A 20,307-nucleotide genomic window follows, 5' to 3' on the forward strand; every position below is an offset into this window, starting at 1 on the left:
TGAGACCCTATTGTGCTGCATTTCAGAAGATAGAATGGTATTTTGAAGTCATCACTTCTTTACAGTATACACTGAGACTTATCACTTCATTTCCCAGACTTCGAATTCCTCCTCTTTAAGATGCTAATATCAATTTTGTAGAATTTATTTTCAAGAATGAGAAAACTGATGGTGGTTTACTTGCTAAGTCATGTCTGACTCTTGCGACCCCATGGCCTGTACCCCGCCAGGCTCCTCTGTCAGTGGCATTTCCCAGGCAAGAATACTAGAGTAGGTTGCCATTTCCTTCTCCAGGGGATCTTCCTGACCCAGGGATCAAACCTGGGGCTGCTATGTTGCAGGCAGTCTCCTGCATTGCAGTCGGATTCTTTACTCACTGAGCCACCAGGGAAGTCCTTTAGAAAAATTATAGGTTAATAATTTAATGCCAAGTGTGATACATAGTAGGTGACAAGCTGCTGTTGCTATCATTGTCATCATTTTTGTTGCTCTGAGCCGCTTTAAGTCATTGTCTAAAGTCAAAATACAGTTAATTACCACATACTGCATAGTCTTTGGAGATTGAACTTGGAAGTCTAGTTGACAAGTGGCAATTAGAATTATACAATCAATGAATTGTAGAGCACCCTTTTATTTTCCCTTGTATATTAATTTGAGCAACTGATAGCAGACTATTTCTATCAACAGGCATGTCATCTATGCTCCAAGCAGCCACAATAAGTACATGGGGGAGTCATTCCCAGGGATCTACGATGCTCTCTTTGATATTGAAAACACAGTGGACCCATCCAAGGCCTGGGAAGAAGTGAAAAGACAGATTTCTATTGCAGCCTTCACAGTGCAGGCTGCAGCAGAGACTCTGAGAGAAGTTGCCTAAGAAATTTCTTCATAAAACACATACTGAATTGGTATGATGTATCAGAAAGAATCATATTGGATGTATTGATAAACTGAAAAGTAAAGTTGTGTACATATGTATACATAGGTATTGATTGATACATACATCTACCTTGGCATTTCTTTTCTTCTTTTTATAGATCAATAAGAAAGATGGCTATTTTTATTCTAAAATTATAGAAAGTTATTCTGAAGTTGAACTAAATGATGAAAGTAAGAAGTGCCTAAAATTTTAATACACTTAGGTGGCATTATCAGAGAATCACGTCTCCTTCAACACTTCCAGATCTATTCCTGTCACTGAACATGTAGAAAGCATCAGTTTGTTACAGAACACATGGGAAAATCCACAGGGCCTCTTCAAGCCTGGGACCTTGGTCTGCCTGGCTTCCCAGGGCTGAGAGGATTGCTGTATTAGCTCAGTAGTTGGGCAACTCTGGTCTAGTCACCCTGAAGGTAAATGTTTTGTTTTATTGTTGTTATTTAGTCACTAGGTTATGTCTGACTCTTAGCAGCCCTATGGATTTTAGCCCACCAAGTTCCTCTGTCCATGGGATTTCCCAGGCAGGAATACTGTAGTGGGTTGCCATTTTCTTCTCCAGCAGATCTTCCCAACCCAGGGCTCAAACTCATGTCTTCTGCATCTCTTGCATTGGCAGGTGGATTCTTTACTGCTGAGACACTAGGGAAGCCCTGAAGGTAAATATGTGTGCTTAGTTGCTCAGTCATGTCCAACTCTTTGCAAGAGGAGCCCGCCAGGCTCCTCTGTCCATGGGGATTCTCCAGGGAAGAATATTGGAGTGGGTTGCCATGCCCTCCTCCAGGGGATCTTCCCAACCCACGGATTGAACCCAGGTCTCCTGCATTGTTGGTAGATTCTTTACTGTCTGAGCCACCAGGGAAACCCAAAGGTAAATATAGTCCCTCTATAAAATAAGGGATAATTGTTTTTTTAAAAGTTAGCAAATATGTTGTTTATACCAAAGGATATATGTAACATATATGTACAGTGCAAAGTAAGCATTTGTAAACCTCCTCCAATAACCAGGTTAAGGAAAGGAACATTACCAACATCTTTGGATCCCCCATGTACTACTGATCATACGCCTTCCCCTTCTTTCAGAGATACTCACTTTCTTGAATTTTATGCTTTTACCATACATTGCTTTATCCCATACATGTGTTTGACTTTGTGTATTTTTAGAATTTTTGAAAATAAAATTGTACCCCATGTATTTCACTATAACCTGTTTTTTTTTACTCACCCTTGACATTTCATCCATCCATGTATTATTGTGGTGGTAGGTCATCAGACTTCACTGACATAGAGCACTCCCTTGCATGGATATATCACTTATCCATTAAATGCATTCAGTCAAGGCAGAGAAACCACACAGAAATGTAAACAAGGAACGTTAACATAAAGAATGATTAATTATAATAGCACTGAAGCTACGAAGTATTGTCTAGTGTAAGGTAAATAGAAGCTTAAAGAATGTAAGAACTACAGATACACAAAACAGTCACTGTTCTTGGGTTGAGGACTGCAGGAAGAGGTAGCTGTTCCCTTAAATACATTAGGTCATTGTATAAATCAGAAAGATTTCAGCTTGTGTTTATACCTACAATAGCCTAATCTTCTTTAAAAGTATAGTATGATACCATAAAAAGAGTGTAGTCTGGAACTTCTACAAAAGGGCTAAAGAATACAATTCACATTATCCAGAAGAGAATGATCCTCACTGGTGGACATTAGGATGCCAAGTACAGTCGCCAGTGAGTTCTCTCTTATAAAGAAAACAGCCTAGCTGACTTTACTTTTTGTCTAAAGCTATCACATGAAAATGTTTATAATGCTCATTTATTGGTATGGAGTTGGAGATAGTGGGGTCCAGTCCATTCTGTCTTCCTAAGACAACTTTAAATTGTTCTGTCAACTGAGGATTTGAAAATAAGGTATCTCCCATGTAACAAATGGTTTGTCTAATTCTATCACTTTGGTGACAAAGGTCCCTATAATCAAAACTATGGTTTTTCCAGTAGTCATGTACAGATGTGACCATAAAGAAGGACCATAAAAAAGGCTGGACTAAAGAAGGCTGAGCGCCAAAGAATTGATGCTTTCCAATTGAGTTGCTGGAAAAGACTCTTGAGAGTCCCTTAGATTATAAGGAGATAACACCAGTCAAGCCTTAAGGAAATCAACCCTGGATATTCTTTGGAAGGACTGATGCTGAAGCTCCAATACTTTGACCACCTGATGTGAAGAGCTGATTTATTGGGAAAGACCCTGATGCTGGGAAAGACTGAAAGCAAAAGGAGAAAGGGAGAGCAGAGGATGAGATGGTTGGATAATATCACTGACTCAATATGAATGTGAGGAAACTCCAAAAGATGGTGGAGGACAGGGAAGCCTGATATTCTGCAGTCCATAGGGTCCCAAAGAGTCAGACACGACTTAGTGACTGAACAACAACAATAATGTATAACAGGGTAGCCACATTTAGGTTTCAGGCACTTGAAGTGTGACTAGTCTGAACTGAACTGTGTTATTAGTATAAAATGCATGCTGCACATCAAAAACTTAGTATAAAAAAAGAATATAAAATAGTTCATTAGTATTTTCAATATTATGTTTTAATGATAATTTTTGAATATATTGGTTTAAATATATTGTTGAAATTCATTTCAAATATTCTAAAATACTTTTTATAATGTGGACACTAAGAATTACTTTAAAAATACATATGTGACTGATTTTATTTCTATAAAATTATTATTAATATAATTCTAAATATTTTTTGCATTACGCATTTCAATTGTATTTTATTAAATCTTGGGTTGATTTAAGCATGTTTCCAAAAATTGTTTTGTGTTTTCCTTTATCTAACTGTATAGTGGGGCTTCCCAGGTGGCAATAGTGGTATAGAACTCGCCTTCTAATGCAGGGGACATAAAAGATGCGGGTTCAATCCCTGAGTCGGGAGGATACCCTGGAGCAGGGCACAGCAATCCACTCCAGTATTCTTGCCTGGAGAATCCCCTGGACAGAGAAGCCTGGCGGGCTGTGGTCCATAGGGTCTCAGAGAAGGACACGACTGAAGCGACTTACACACAACTATGTAGTATGTTTTCTGGGGGACAAGGCTAGCTATCTTGTTTTGGTTCACCCACCATACCTGAAAGGCAAAGGTAAGTGTTTCATATAAACTGGATGACTGAGTTGAATCAATAGGGAACTCAGGTAGTGAAATATAATACTTTATATATCTTTAGTATGTTTAATTTATAGATGTATCTTTAAATAAATTTTAGCTAGTTTAAACAAATATTTAAACTTGCTGATTGACAGCTCTGAAAAGTGAAAATGTTAGTTGTTCAGTCCTGTCCAACTCTGCTAGTCCATGTAGCCTGCCAGGTACCTCCATCCATGGGATTTTTCCAGGCAAGAATACTGGAGTGGGTTGCCATTTCCTTTTCCAGAGGATCTTCCTGATTCAGGGATTGAATCCGGGTATCCTGCATTACAGACTGATTCTTTCTTTTTTTTTTTTTAATAAATTTATTTATTTTAGTTGGGGACTAATTACTTTACAATATTTTAGTGGTTTTTGCCATACATTGACATGAATCAGCCATGGGTTTACATGTGTTCCCCATCCTGAACCCCCCTCCCACCTCCCTCCCCAACCCATCCCTCTGGGTCATCCCATTGCCCCAGCCCTGAGCATTTGTCTCATGCATTGAACCTGGAATGGTGTTCTGTTTCATATATGATAATATACATGTTTCAATGCTATTCTCCCAGAACATCCCACCGTCACCTTCTCCCTCAGAGTCCGTAAGACTGTTCTATGCATCTGTGTCTCTTATTCTGTCTCGCATATAGGGTTATCGTTACCATCTTTCAAATTCCATATATATGCATTAGTATACTGTATTGGTGTTTTTCTTTCTGGCTTACTTCACTCTATATAATGGGTTCCAGTTTCATCCATCTCAATAGAATTGATTCAAATGTGTTCTTTTTAATGGCTGAGTAATATTCCATTGTGTATATGTACCAAAACTTCCTTATCCATTCGTCTGCTGATGGACATCTAGGTTGCTTCCATGTCCTGGCTATTGTAAACAGTGCTGCGATGAACATTGGGGTACACGCGTCTCTTTCAATTCTGGTTTCCTCGGTGTGTATGCCCAGCAGTGGGATTGCTGGGTCATATGGCAGTTCTATTCCCAGTTTTTTAAGGAATCTCCACAGTGGCTGTACTAGTTTGCATTCCCACCAACAGTGTAAGAGGGTTCCCTTTTCTCTACACCCTCTCCAGCATTTATTGTTTGTAGACTTTTGGATAGCAGCCATTCTGACTGGTGTGAAATGGTACCTCATTGTGGTTTTGATTTGCATTTCTCTAATAATGAGTGATGTCGAGCATCTTTTCATGTGTTTGTTAGCCATCTTACATTCCTATACACCAATAATGAGAAAACAGAGAAATTAAGGAAACAATACCATTCACCATTGCTACAAAAAGAAAAAAATACTTAGGAATATATCTACCTAAAGAAACAAAAGACTTATATATAGAAAACTATAAAACCCTGATGAAAGAAATCAAAGAGGACACAACCAGATGGAGAAATATACCGTGTTCATGGATTAGAAGAATTAATATAGTGAAAATGAGTATACTACCCAAAGCAATCTATAGATTCAATGCAATCCCTATCAAGCTACCAACAGTATTTTTCAGGACACAACCAGATGGAGAAATATACCGTGTTCATGGATTAGAAGAATTAATATAGTGAAAATGAGTATACTACCCAAAGCAATCTATAGATTCAATGCAATCCCTATCAAGCTACCAACAGTATTTTTCACAGAACTAGAACAAATCATTTCACAATTTGTATGGAAATATAAAAAACCTCGAATAGCCAAAGCAATCTTGAAAAAGAAGAATGGAACTGGAGGAATCAACCTGCCTGACTTCAGGCTCTACTACAAAGCCACAGTCATCAAGACAGTATGGTACTGGCACAAAGATAGAAATATAGATCAGTGGAACAAAATAGAAAGCCCAGAGATAAACCCACGCACCTATGGACAACTTATCTTCGACAAAGGAGGCAAGAATATACAATGGAGAAAAGACAATCTCTTTAACAAGTGGTGCTGGGAAAACTGGTCAACCACTTGTAAAAGAATGAAACTAGAACACTTCCTAACACCATACACAAAAATAAACTCAAAATGGATTAAAGATCTAAACGTAAGACCAGAAACTATAAAACTCCTAGAGGAAAACATAGGCAAAACACTCTCCGACATAAACCACAGCAGGATCCTCCATGACCCACCTCCCAGAATATTGGAAATAAAAGCAAAAATAAACAAATGGGACCTAATTAAACTTAAAAGCTTTTGCACAACAAAGGAAACTATAAGCAAGGTGAAAAGACAGCCTTCAGAATGGGAGAAAATAATAGCAAATGAAGCAACAGACAAACAATTAATCTCAAAAATATACCAGCAACTCCTTCAGCTCAATTCCAGAAAAATAAATGACCCAATCAAAAAGTGGGCCAAAGAACTAAACAGACATTTCTCCAAAGAAGACATACAGACTGATTCTTTACAGTATGAGCCACCCAGGAAGCCACCAGGGACAGCTCTGAGTTATATGTAAATCAAAACCTCTGGAACAAAAAAGAGACAAAAGATTATGCTCTCCTCTGAGAAACATAAATAGGGCATACTTAGTCCATTTTCGAAGAGATTACTTCTCTTACATTACATTTATTTCATTTCATAAGGGATAATTTGTTACCTGGAACTGATTAGCAATTTTTAAAAATTTATTTATTGGCTGCATTGAGTCTCAGTTGTTCTGTGAAATGTGGCATCTAAGTTTCCCAACTAGGGATCCTCTGATTGGAAGGTGGATTCTTAACCACTGGACCACCAGCAAAGTCCCTGATTCATATTTTAACTTGTGGTCTTGAGGCTTAAAAATATGAAATGTAAATGGATCAGTAAGACTCAAAAAAATTCTAGGCATTTAAAAAAGAAGGAATATAATGCAAGGAATTGGTTATACTGGTGAAATAAGAGGGGACAATAGAAACAAGAGATAGTGGAACCACGCAGAGATTAGCATCAGCAAGAAAGCCATCACCAAACTAGGCTGTGGAGATAGGGTGGTAGTGATATTAATTATCCTTAGATTCAGAGTCATTTCCAGGCTGGAACCATGAAAGAGATGGTACCTGAGGCAGAGAGGAAGAGAAGAAATACAGCGACTTCTCTCTTTTTCTTGCCCTCTAATGTCCTTCCAGAGCCTACTGGAAACCAAGTTGTATAAAAGTTTTAGAATCTCAGGCTGTAGCGTCTGGCTACCAGAGATAAAGAACAAAGTATGGAGAAGATGTGCAAAGATTCTGACCACATTCAAGTCCCAGTCTGACAGTTCATTCTTTTTGGCACTCAACATCTATTTTCCTCCTACTATGCATTTCTTAAAAAAAAATTTTTTTTCCTAATTTTACTTACCTATTTTTGGTTGCGCTGAGCCTTCATTGCTGCACTGGCTTTTCTCTATTTGTGGCGAGTGGGGCCTAGTCTGCACTGTGGTGCACAGGTTACTCATTGCTGTGACTTCTCTTGTTTCAGAACACAAGCTCTAGGCATATAGTCAGTAGTTGCAGCATGCGGGCTTAGTAGTTATGGCTCCTGGATTCTAGAGCTTGGGCTCAGTGGTTGTGGGATATGGGCTTTAGTCACTCTGAGACATGTGGAATCTTCCAGGACCCATCAACCTGTGTCCCCTGCACTGAAGGTTGATTCTTATCCACTGCACGACCAGGGCAGTCTCTACTATATATTTGTTAGGCAACTGCACAAGTGATGCAGTATTTTAATTGAATAATATTAAGGATTTTTGTTCCATTACTCAGTTGTGTCTGACTCTTTGTGACCCCATGGACTGCAGCACAACAGGCTTCCCTGTCCTTCACTGTCTGTCAGAGTTTACTCAAACTCATGTCCATTGACTTGGTAATGCCATCCAAACATCTCATCTTCTGTTGCCCCCTTCTCCTGCCTCCAGCATCAGGGTATTTTCTAATGAGTCAGCTCTTTGCATCAGGTGACCAAAATATTGGACCTTCGGCTTCAGCATCAGTCCCTCCAGTGAACATTCAGGGTTGATTTCCTTTAGGAGTGACTGGTTTGATCTCTTTGCTGCCCAGGGACTCTTGAGAGTCTTCTCCAGTACCACAGTTCAAAAGCATCAATTCTTCAGCATTCAGCCTTCTTTATGGTCCAACTCTCATATTAGATCCGTATCAGATCTAATCCCTTGAATCTATTTGTCACTTCCACTGTATAATCATGAAGGATTTGATTATGTCATACCTGAATGGCCTAGTGATTTTCCCTACTTTCTTCAATTTAAGTCTGAATTTTGCAATAAGGAGTTCATGATCTGAGCCACAGTCAGCTCTAGTCTTGTTTTTGCTGACTATATAGAGCTTCTCCATCTTTAGCTGCAAAGAATATAATCAATCTGATTTTGGTATTGACCATCTGGTGATATCCACGTGTAGAGACTTCTTTTGTGTTGATGGAAGAGGGTGTTTGCTATGACCAGTGCGTTCTCTTGGCAAAATTCTGTTAGCCTTTCCCCTGCTTCATTTTGTACTCCAAGGCCAAATTTGCCTGTTACTCCACGTATCTCTTGACTTCTTACTTTTGCATTCCAGTCCCCTATGATGAAAAGGACATCTTTTTTTGTGCGTTAGTTCTAGAAGGTCTTGTAGGTCATCATAGAACCATTCAACCTCAGCTTCTTCAGCATTAGTGGTTGGGGCATAGACTTGGATTACCATGATATTGAATCGTTTGCCTTGGAAATGAACAGAGATCATTCTGTCGTTTTTGAGATTGCATCCAAGTACTGCATTTCGGACTCTTCTGTTGACTATGATGGCTACTCCATTTCTTCTAAGAAATTCTTACCTACCGTAGTAGATATAATGATCGTCTGATTTAAATTTGCCCATTCCAGTCGCTTTTAGTTTACTGATTCCTAAAATGTCAATGTTCACTCTTGCCATCTCCTGTTTGACCACTTCCAATGTACCTTGATTCATGGACCTAACATTCCAGGTTTCTATGCAGTATTGTTTACAGCATCAGAATTTACTTTCACCACCAGACACATCCACAACTGGGCTTCGTTTCCATTTTGACTCGGCCTCTTAATTCGTTCTGGAGTTCCTTCTCCATTCCGCCCCAGTAGCATATTGGACACCTACTGACCTGACAGGTTCGTTTTTCAGTGTTATATCTTTTCCCCTTTTCATGAATGGATAAAGATGATGTCTATGTCATACGTATGTACAATGTAATATTACTCAGCCATAAAAAAGAACAAAATGCCATTGGCAGCAACATGGATGGTCCTGGATATTGTCAGAAAAAAGAAGGAAAAAAGTCAGAAAAAAAAGGGAAAATATGACATTACTTATATGTGAAATCTTAAGAAAATGGTACAAATGAAGTTATTTAAAAAAGAGATACACATGTAGAAAACAAATTTATGATTAGCAACTTATAAGAGGGGGCAGAAAAATTGAGAGATTGACTTATATCTATTATAATATATAGAATAGATAATAAATAAGGGCCCACTGTATCACACAGGGAACTCTACTCATTACTCTGTATTGATATATATGGGAAAAATTTCTTTAAAAAAACAGTGGCTATATGTATATGTGTAACTGATTCACTTCACTGTACACCTCAAACTAAAACAACACTGTAAATCAATGATATTTCAATAAAAATTTTAAACTAAATAAAGAAATTTTCATGTTTACTCTCCTTCCTTGAGTGAAGCACTATGACCCATCTTGGGTTAAAGTAAGAAAATGTTTTTGAAGGCTAGAATGAAAACGCAGTAAAAAATAAAGAAAACCTTAAGAGATAGCTGCCCATACTTAACAGTCAATATCATATTTCTTCCTCAAATTGTCTGGGACTTTTTTAGTCAATCATATAGTATACAACTATGATGTAATCACTAATTTTGCAACATAGTATCAATATTTCTATTTTTGAATGAGTGGGAATGAGATCATATGCAGGGAGGGAAGGAAGAAAAGGGACAGTTTTAGAAAGCAGTCATTAACAGCTATTGTGTGTGCAGTTATGGACAGAAAAAAGGCAATAGTGTGTAACTAAACACATACATACAAAACAAACAAAAAATACCAACTCTTAGAGGAAAGAATTTCATGGAGGACTGAATGAAAAGAATAAAATTTGAGAGAATTTTAGTTCAGATGAGGTTGAGAATAGTCATCGTCACCAAAGAGTAGAGGGTTATAAGGACCAGAGAAGTGGTGTTATTGAGGAGCTTGGGGGTTGAATAACGGAATGCGAAGGATTCCACTTTCTAAAAAATTGTCACCGAAGGAATGCAGGCAAAATCAGACAGATGAATAAATCTAGTGGGTGATGAGTCAATGCAATTAGGACTATGCTGCTGCTGCGTCGCTTCAGTCGTGTCCGACTCTGTGCGACCCCATAGATGGAAGCCCACCAGGTTCCGCTGTCCCTGGGATTCTCCAGGCAAGAACACTGGAGTGGGTTGCCATTTCCTTCTCCAAGGACTATAATATAGTTCATTAAGTGGAGAGATGAAATTCATATTCGGGGAGTTCATTTGTTTCCCAAACAACAACTTCATGGATTACAAGTGTAAACTAATGACATTACATTTTACCAGAGCTTGGATCATGGGGATTGGATTAAGTAGGTTTCAAAGGATTGACTTCAATCAATGGCATCCAAAATCTAATCAATCAACTTTTCCAAATCTAATCATGTGCACCTACACCTTCTTATAGAGCTAATAACTCTATCGCTTGTTAAGAAATGGTCCTCAGAGCATATATAAAACATCCAGCAAAGATTCAAGCTCTTTTTCTCCAGATGTCAGAGCTGTTGTGTTTAGAGTTGGCTGGTCTGTTTCTGCCACAAGGAGGTGAGCACCTAAACTCCTGAATTGAACAGAGTTACTTACTGAATAAGATTGGAAAATTTCATTAATAGAACCCAAAGGTGAGTTTGATGAAGGTACAATGATTCTCCTATATTCACTTAAGTAAACTGTAACGGTAATAGTGGACACAAAAGGTGTTTTTTTTTTAACAGTAATATCTATATGTGAGCATTTATTCCATGGGAGATTTGTAGACAAATTACTTATTTTACTCACTCTATGTCAAGTCACTTCCTTACAGATTAGAGGTAAAAAAAGAAAACTGGTTAGCATTGTTCAGAAGATTAAAATAGTTAATCTATATAACAGGAGCTAATCCAATGCCTAGAAATAGGAAGAAACACATACTAGGTTTTCCTATTATTTTCATATCCTCATGATCATTAATGTTATCAGTATAGAAGTGATTATATTCATAATGAATTCTTTGCCAGTTTCCAGCCCATTCTAAACTGAGCTTACTGTATTTCCTCTTCATCAAGCTCTGTCTTTATTTGATGGACATCTTAGTCCATGGCTTTAGGTTCTATACTATTGAACATTTTGTGGTCATCAATCAAAACTCTGTAATGGCCTTCTCAATAATTTTTACCTATAAATATAACTGCGCACATCACTGCTCATAATTTTTCCAAAGGCATCTTAAACCTGATGTTATAGTTGTTCAATTAAGCAAGGGTTTACTTTCTGTCTCTTTTGACCAGAACTAAATTTTCAGCCTTGGAAAGAAGTAGCCTCTTATGTTCAACTTCTCATAGACAGGGAAGATAACAGGAATCATGTAGTTAAACCAAATACTTAGTCACAATGTATGATAACTGAAATTATATCTTCATGCTCACTTTCTCTTATCCAAATATTTTCCATTTAAATATTTGTTTAAATTAAATCTTTAATTTAATTAAAGATTAGATTGGCTCTTGTTCAAGCAAGCAAGTAGTTTTCTTAGGGTTGGAAGATGACACCAATATTTAAAATATCTGTTGCAGATATTTTATCTGTAATATTAAGTTATTTAAACATTTATATTTTCCATTACCTTTTAGGTCATTAAATATGTTTAGGTGTTAAAAGACATTCCTAAAGACATGAGTATTTATAAAACCCATAGAACTCCTAAAATGTTCAACATGATGTATATATTTCATAGTCTTTACAAAGAAGAGCACGAGTTAAATGGGTGAAATTAATCAGAATACCTTCTTGTAAAGGTCCTACTTGTTACCTTTTTAAAACCATTAGTTTGCAGTCTGAAATTGAAGTTTTCAGAATGGATCCAATCAACCAATAGGGACTCCCAAGAAGTGGCATTTGTCAAAGAGAGAAATATTAGAAATAAAGAGGATATGAAATTGCTTCCATTAACTATAACTCTGGAATTTCTAGTGTAGACAGGAAACCTTGTGTACATTCAAACATTTTTCTTTTGTTTTTAAAACCAGCTGATTAATTTTTAGTGATTATTGTTGTACCTTGAATGTGTACCAGTTCAAAATATGACCAACTCTGATCATCTAAACAGATTCCAGGAAAAATGGTTTTCCTGAACTTGAAATAACATATTTTTTAATTTCTTTTAGTCTTAAAGGAAGGGGTTTTACTATTTAAATTGGAAGCAAACACTGAAATGTTTACAGTTTCAGAACTTCAAAATTAAAGCCAGCATTGATTATATTAAGTTTAAATTATTTGTAAACAATTTTACTTATCTTTAAAGAAGCATATATGACACTTCAAAGCAAAAGAGAACATTAGCATAGAGATGAAGTGTGTGCAGGTTCAGGATCTAGTCAGTGAGTCATGAAGAGCCAGAGAGAAAGATAGAGACAGATTGACAGTACATATGTACTTCTATACCAGTCAGCTAATAAAAGTAACTCTGGAATCATCCTAACACTTACCCTCTGATCTAATCTTTAGCTTTTCCATGTAATTTAGATATGACTGAGATCAAGGTTTATTTTATACAAAAAAGATGTTTTTTTGATAGGGCTCTCTATCTAATTTCATCATTTGTATCAAATCATGAGCCCAACCTCTCTGTATTCAACATTTCTAGATTCGTATTGGGGGGTAAGTAAATATGGAAATTAATTAAGAGTTCAAGACAAGACTTTGTCCAAAGGCTTTATTTTCCCTATCATAGCATAAGAATAGCCTTTTCTCTTATTTGTCTCTAATTTTCAGAAACATGGATTCAGACACACTGCAGGTCTTCCAGAGTGAACTCACCTGCTCCATCTGCATGAACTGCTTCCTGGACCCCGTCACCATAGACTGTGGGCACAGCTTCTGCCGTCCCTGTCTGAGCCTTTGCTGGGAAGAAAGCCAGACTCCAAGGAGCTGCCCTGAGTGCAGGGGAATATCAGAGACATCAGATTTCAAAACCGATATTGCCCTCAAGAGGCTGGCTTCCCTTGCCAGACAGGCCAGAACTGACCACGACCACAGCTCTGAGGAGCAGATCTGTGTGACACACCAGGAAGCCAAAGGCCTCTTCTGTGAGGCTGAGCAGAGCCTGCTCTGTGGGCCCTGCTCTGAACGCCCCGAGCACGCAGCTCACAGCCACAGTCCGATACACAGGGCTGCTGAGGAGTCCCGGGTAGGTGATGCCTCTAGAGCAATTTGGGATCTAGAGGCTCCTAAGTCAGAGAGGAAGACGAGGATGCTATGATGGTGATGGGATGGAGATAGTGGAGATGGGATTTCTGAATGTGGATCCTCACATATAATGTGTCCTCTCAGTGTCGTTGTCCAATTGTCCACACGTGTGGAAATGCAGCATCGCGGGGCGGGTGGCACCAGGGCCACAGGCTTCTGATGGGAGCTTGAGGCTTTCCTACTCGGGCTGTTAGAGTCTGAGTCTCAGTATCTTGGGAAATGGATTCCATTACCTGTAAAGTTCCCCCAGTTCTCTAGTATACAGCTCTGTCACTTTGACACTGAAATATTCCAATCAAATTAGATTCATGTGGGAAAATAGGACCACAGTACTCTAACTCCATATTTCTCTGTTACTAACAACTGCCTTTGCTCATGAATAAGGGGATAAAATGTAAGATGTCATCTTCTATGTCACTAAATCCCATGGGTATTTTTCAGGAGAAACTTCTGAAGAGAATGGATTATTTATGGGAAATGAGAGAACAAGTGCAACTCATTCTGAAGCAGGAAGCTAAAAAAGCTTGGTCATTTAAGGTAAGAATAAAAATGTTCCTTTTTATTTGTATAGATATTGATAGAATTCTAGCTTAGGTGTTTAGGTCAATACAAGTTCCCCTTAAAGGATATTGGTCTCTTTCTTGAAAAAGTATTGTTTTCAAATGACCGATCAGTAATCACAATTAGAACATGCCAATGCATTCTAGTTCAAAGAATATTGGTATGTTGGAAAACCAAAGCAAGAAAAGTATGCCTAGGCCAATTTTGAAGGTTTGAATAAATGTTCTCAGACATGAAGTATAAGACAACATTGCACTCAGTGTGACTGAGAAGGAGAGGAGAGTAGTACCTAGAGGGAAAATAGAGCATATTTTAAAAACTTTACAAAGTGGGATTTGCCTCATAAAAGAATACTTAGAAAAACCAGGGAAAGAAAAAAGAGAAAAACATCATTCAGGTTAGAAAGGAAATAATTGATAGAGTAAGAACCCTGAGGTTTTGGAGAAGACTCTTGAGAGGCCCTTGGACTGCAAGAAGATTCAACCAGTCCATCCTAAAGGGAATCAGTCCTGAATATTCATTGGAAGGACTGATGCTGAAACTGAAGCTCCAATGGTTTGACCACCTGATGAGACGAACTGACGCATTGGAAAAGACCCTGATGCTGGGAAAGATTGAGAGCAGGAGAAGGGGATGACAGAGGATGAGATGATTGGATGGCATCACTGACTCGATGGACATGAGTTTGAGCAAGTTCTGGGAGTTGGTGTTGGACAGGGAGGCCTGGCGTGCTGCAGTCCGTGGGGTGGCAAAGAGTTGGACACGACTGAGGGACTGAACTGAAGAACCCTCTTAGGAAGAGAGCCTGGGACCACTCAGATAGCTTGATTTATACACAAACAGAGACTAAGCAGTGAGAAAGGATGGACAGGAAAGACCAACAAATATTCAAGACCTTTTGATGTGTGAGGCAAAATTTTTTCAAGAGCTTTTTTGATGATATTTCAGTTCAGTTCAGTCGCTCAGTCGTGTCCGACTCTTTGCGACCCCATGAATTGCAGCACGCCAGGCCTCTCTGTCCATCACCAACTCCCGGAGTCTACCCAAACCATGTCCATCGAGTCGGTGATGCCATCCAACCATCTCATCCTCTGTCGTCCCCTTCTCCTCCTGCCTCCAATCCTACCCAGCATTAGGGTCTTTTCTAATGAGTCAACTCTTCACATGAGGTGGCCAAAGTATTGGAGTTTCAGCTTCAACATCAGTCCTTCCAATGAACAACCAGGATTGATCTCTTTTAGGATGGATTGATTGGATCTCCTTGCAGTCCAAGGGACTCTCAAGAGTCTTCTCCAACACCACAGTTCAAAAGCATCAATAATATTTGAGATTTTCCTTTGAATGTGAACATAATCAATGCTTTGAATCTACTATCCCCTCAGAAGTTTGTGGCCTTAAGGAAAGAGATGATCAAACTTGAATATCAGAGGATGCATCCATTGCTCCAGGGGGAGGAGCAACTGCACCTGGAGGCCCTGGAGCAAGAAGCAAATGAGATTTGTCACCAACTAAAGGAGAGTGTGTTCAGAATGACTCAACAGAGAGAAAGTCTGAAAGAAAGGTACAGAGAGCTGACTGAGATGTGCCACAAGCCGGACGTGGAGCTGCTCCAGGTGAGAAAGGAGGGTCTGTTCTCAGAGAGAGAAATACTCTTCTAGATGAGTTGCTGTGACACTGAAATGTTCCCTGCATATACCGTTACTCTCAGCTAAGGGATGGTGCTCCCCGACTCCCATTATTGTATTTGTCCAATCCTTTAGTTCATCATATCCTGGTAATCTTAGAAAGATTTTTGCCCTTTTTCTAGCTAACATATGGCCAGATATTTTCAGTTTGATCCAGAGTGCTATTCAGACAGATGATCCAAAATCAGCAATATTCTGTGACCAGGGGTCAGTTAACTTCTTGGAATAAATCTCAGATGTTATCCTAAACCTTTGTCACTTGCTGTTATCCCAAACTTAGTGCAGACATTGAGGTTTTGCCCATTTTCTAAGCAAGATTTTCAGAATAGTTTCAAGGTACTCTAGAGTTCGTTTTATATGGTTCCCTGTTTTGCTTTAATTTTTAACATAAATCGTGAGATCTCTCCTGGGGAATAGCACTGGACAGTGAGTGATGTTGGAATCCTAGATGTTGCTGCATCATTACACAGACTCTTCCTTGCCTCCTTCCTTCCTTAATGTGCCCTGAGGAAGCCAATCATGTTTTAGTTTAAGCTCTGTTATTAAGATAGCTTCTGATTGTTCTTTAGAAGAGAATTAGAAAAACAATACCTTATTGAACAATCAAGAATAGTACAGAAGATGGAAAAGGACAGAACTCTCATGATTAACATCATCTTTTTTTTTTCATTGCAGGCCTTGGGAAATGTATTAGAGATGTGAGTATAAATTAATGCTTTTTAATTCTGATCAACTTTCTCTGTTTGATTAAGTGGATTACACATTTCTTTCTTGGTACCATTGGAAATTGCTTTCAGCTCCTCCTGAATATCTAAGTTCCAGAATGCAAAATCTCTTATTGAAAATGCATAGTATTTGCAGATACCTTATAAGCGTGCTCCCATACACTTTAAGTCATTTGTAGACTACTTATATGTGTGTGTTTGTGTGTGCTAAGTTGCTTCAGTCCTGTCCAACTCTTTGTGACCCTATGGACTGAAGCCCACCAGGCTCCTCTGTCCATGGGATTCTCCAGGCAACACCTAATAGATAAATGCAATTTAAATGCTATGTAAATAGTTCACTGTTATTTGGCATTTTCAAGTTTTACCTTTTGGAACTTTCTGGAAGTTTTTTCTAAGCATTTTCCATTCAGAACCAGAGAGGATGGATGATTGGAGTGTGATAGATTGAGAATATGGAATTGACATATATATGCTCTTTAGTCACTAAGCTGTGTTTGACTCTTTGTGACCTCATGGACTGAAACCCTCCAGGCTCCATGGAATTTTCCAGGCAAGAATACTGGAGTAAGTTGGCATGCCCTACTCCAGAGGATCTTCTTGAACCAGGGACCAAACCCACGTTTCATGCCTCCTGGATTGGCAGGCGGGTTCTTTACCACTAGCACCATCTGGGAATCTCACAATAAACTTTAGTGAAGGGAATTTTCTAAGCTATCAAAAAGAAAGCACCTACCATAGTGAGTTGGAAGATAAATAAGAGAGTAAAGAGGGAGATTCCCTATGAATGGGAAAAAGAGCTATGATTTTGTTCTTAGCAGTAGCAGTGACTCAGCCTGCTCCATCACAGCAAGCCCTCTTGTAGGCAGGACCTCAGAGGGAGGGCTTCCTGGTGTTCTCTGGGTTATTAGGCTTCCAGGACCAGGGAAGCCAGGCTTAAATTGGAGTCCCTTGCTGGGCTGACGAGAACAAAGCTGTCTTGCTCAGTGAACTCTTCCTTGTATTAATAGAAAGTATCCTTGATGACTACTTGCTATCTCAAGTCTCAAAGAAATTTCCTGAATTTTCTGGTCTCTGTAAACTGCCCAGGATCTTTGCATTACCTGAGATGGAATAGAGGAAGGGAATGAAGTTCAATGAGTTGAAAACTGAAATCACGTCTTGGAAGAATGAGGAAGTTGCAACTTGATATAACTTACATTTAGAAAAGAATATAGTAACATTTTTATATTCCCAAGTGTGTAGAATACAATACATATGCAATTAACCAAAAAATAAGAGAATTCTGACAGCATATCCTGGAATAAAATTGTTTTTTTTTTTAATGTTCATGTGATTAGCCTTTGGCCTTGACATGTATCTATGTCATTTGTTACAGGACTGACTTGGCAGAGATGCAGAAACCTCAGTCAGTGAACCCAGAGCTCACTTGCTGGCCTGTCACTGGAGTCCTAGACAAGCTGAACAACTTCAGAGGTAAGAGTCAGCCCTGTGGTGATCAGGACTGCATTTTATTAGAGCTTCCTAGGAAGGAACTTTCTTCTGTTATTTTACTTTTTCTGACATCAAGTTAGTACATAACTTTACAAAGTTGCTACATATTTTCTGCCTATATTAATAAAATTGCAGTTGAACTTTGCAACCTATAGTTTACTGACAATTTAAAGCCAGACATATATATTTATGTCATAAGCAGAGCAAGAAGAGAGCAACCAGGTTGCTCATGTGATTATAAAGAAATAGAATTTAATTCTGTGAATATCAATCAATCAAAATATCAATCAATATTTTGTTTACTCAGTTATTTCACTCTTGAAAGTTAAATATGTCCTTGCTGGTTCTAATATGCTCTATATTATAACTGCCTTTATAAAAAACTGCATTGTAAAAGAATATTTATTATCAGAAAAAATTGACAAGAAAGACTAAAATGGCTTAAGTAGAATAATTGTATTGCTATTGGATCAATCTCAAAACAACTGAAGGATATGTGAACATGGTTAGCCAGAACATACTTTTAGAAGCTCGCAAAGTATTCATTTAGGCCTTTTCATCAAATTTTTGACCTTTGAAAATAATCGGTATAGAATATACCCCAATAAATGTCCATATGATAGTAACATGTCATCCACCTGTTTCATGGAATTAAAGAAAAAGGAAATAAGAAACGATTTCTAAACAAAAGAAAAAATAATGTTTAGGTTAGTCCTGAGGCAAAGTATCAAGAGACCGACATTAAATCGGATTTCACACAGTTCTCCATATATCTGTCTTTTTTTTTCTTTTGCTAGTTGATTTAAGGTGTTTCTATATGCTGTAGATACTAATGATATTTCTTCTTCACAGAAAACCAGTCTGAACTTCATCTGCTCTTTGTTTGTTGTTTCCTTGGAGGAAGGAAAATGAAAGAATTTATTGAGTAAAGAGATTCTATCTCTCATGACATGGAAATCCCACTTGCTGACCTGATTTTTGTTCTCTCTGCAGTGGATAACGTTCTGAGTCAGAAAATGACTTTTCATAATGTGAGCCTTTCTGAGGATAATACAAGTCTGATGTTTGGAGACGACGACCATGGTGCATCCAGACAGCCCCGTGGTTGGGAGAGTTTCGTGTCCTGGGGAGCTCGGGCCTTCATCTCCGGGATGCATTACTGGGAGGTGGATGTGACACACTCCTCCAGCTGGATTCTGGGGGTCTGTAAAAACATCTTGACAAGTGATACCAGTATCAGTATCAATTCTGAAGAAGCATTTCTTCTCTTTTCTGTGAATGTGAACGATCATTATAGTCTCTTCACCAATGCTCAACCCTTAATTCAGTATGTGAAAAGGCCTCTGGGTAGGATTGGAGTGTTTCTCGATTATGACAATGGAGCTGTGAGCTTCTATGATGTTTTCAGGAGTTCTCTCATATATAGTTTCCTTCCTTCTCCCTTCTCCTCCCCTCTGAAACCTTTCCTTTGCCTTAGGTCTCCATGAATTGCCTATTTCTGGGACCATTTACTGAAACTACTTCTCTGGGGATATTGCCGCCCTTAACCTCATGTAAGGCCACAGGATACCTGACTGTGTCCAAGCACATTATTGCTTAATGTAACATAATGATTGTATGTTTACAAAATGGCATAACCATGCTCTATGCATTAATTTGTTAATTAAATTTTCTTTTAATAAAAGTTTTTTATGGAGTATTTAATAGAATATGATCCATTGCCTTTCTTCCTTTTTTAAGTAACAATTCTATTAAACTAAAAATTATATACCATAAAGATCACTGCATTTAAACCACATGATTCAATGTCTTCTAGAAATATATAAAAATGTGTGAAACCAGAAATATCTAATTCGGGAACATATCAATCACCCCCCAAATTTCCAATGCCCATTAATGTTTACAAACCCTCTGAGCATATACCATCTCATCATAACATTCAGCAAACTTTCCTCAAATTAGTAGATAATTTTAGTACTTGATGGAAATTTCCAAGAAAGAAGAGATGGTATTTATCTTTTGTGGTAGTTTAGTCGCTATGTCATGTCTGACTCTTTTGTGACTCCATGAACTGTAGTCCTCCAGGCTCCCCTGTCCATGGGATTCCCCAGGCAAGAATACAGGAGTGGGTTGCCATTTCCTTCTCCAGGGGATCTTCCCAACCCAGAACTCGAACCTGGGTCTCCTGCATGGCAGGCAGATTCTTTACCA

At 38.4% G+C, this 20,307-nt stretch overlaps 2 protein-coding genes and 1 long non-coding RNA gene across 12 annotated transcripts in view; all 3 read left to right on the plus strand.

The window, feature by feature from the left end:
- FOLH1 (folate hydrolase 1) overlaps positions 1-2,132 on the plus strand; it is a 77,486-nt gene extending 75,354 nt beyond the window's left edge. For all 7 annotated transcript variants that reach the window (XM_081533350.1, XM_081533351.1, XM_081533352.1 and 4 more), the window contains one exon: positions 688-2,132. In XM_081533350.1, the coding sequence (XP_081389476.1) occupies positions 688-877 (190 nt within the window). In that variant the 3' untranslated portion in view covers positions 878-2,132. The remainder of the gene's footprint in view (positions 1-687) is intronic.
- A 2,302-nt stretch (positions 2,133-4,434) lies between these two features.
- Positions 4,435-8,640, plus strand: LOC145523317 (uncharacterized). Its single transcript, XR_014066488.1, has 2 exons — positions 4,435-5,574; positions 5,707-8,640. It is a non-coding gene; the product is annotated as an uncharacterized LOC145523317 (long non-coding RNA).
- A 61-nt stretch (positions 8,641-8,701) lies between these two features.
- LOC145523316 (tripartite motif-containing protein 64-like) lies at positions 8,702-19,800 on the plus strand. Of its 4 annotated transcripts, XM_081533361.1 has the most exons (8): positions 9,119-9,230; positions 10,904-11,032; positions 13,161-13,575; positions 14,076-14,171; positions 15,578-15,808; positions 16,556-16,578; positions 17,981-18,078; positions 19,090-19,800. In XM_081533361.1, exons 3-8 carry the CDS (start codon positions 13,165-13,167, stop codon positions 19,581-19,583), a joined length of 1,353 nt encoding a protein of 450 aa, XP_081389487.1. In that variant the 5' UTR covers positions 9,119-9,230; positions 10,904-11,032; positions 13,161-13,164; the 3' UTR covers positions 19,584-19,800. The 4 variants fall into 4 exon arrangements, with proteins under 4 accessions (XP_081389486.1, XP_081389485.1, XP_081389487.1 ...); XM_081533360.1 differs by lacking the exon at positions 10,904-11,032 and having other exon boundaries at positions 8,702-9,230; XM_081533358.1 differs by lacking the exon at positions 16,556-16,578 and having other exon boundaries at positions 9,122-9,230; positions 17,943-18,078.
- The last annotated feature ends 507 nt before the right edge of the window (positions 19,801-20,307 follow it).

This window comes from Giraffa tippelskirchi, chromosome 10 (assembly GCF_054371585.1).
Source record: "Giraffa tippelskirchi isolate mGirTip1 chromosome 10, T2T-mGirTip1v1.2.pri, whole genome shotgun sequence".
Taxonomy (NCBI): domain Eukaryota; kingdom Metazoa; phylum Chordata; class Mammalia; order Artiodactyla; family Giraffidae; genus Giraffa; species Giraffa tippelskirchi.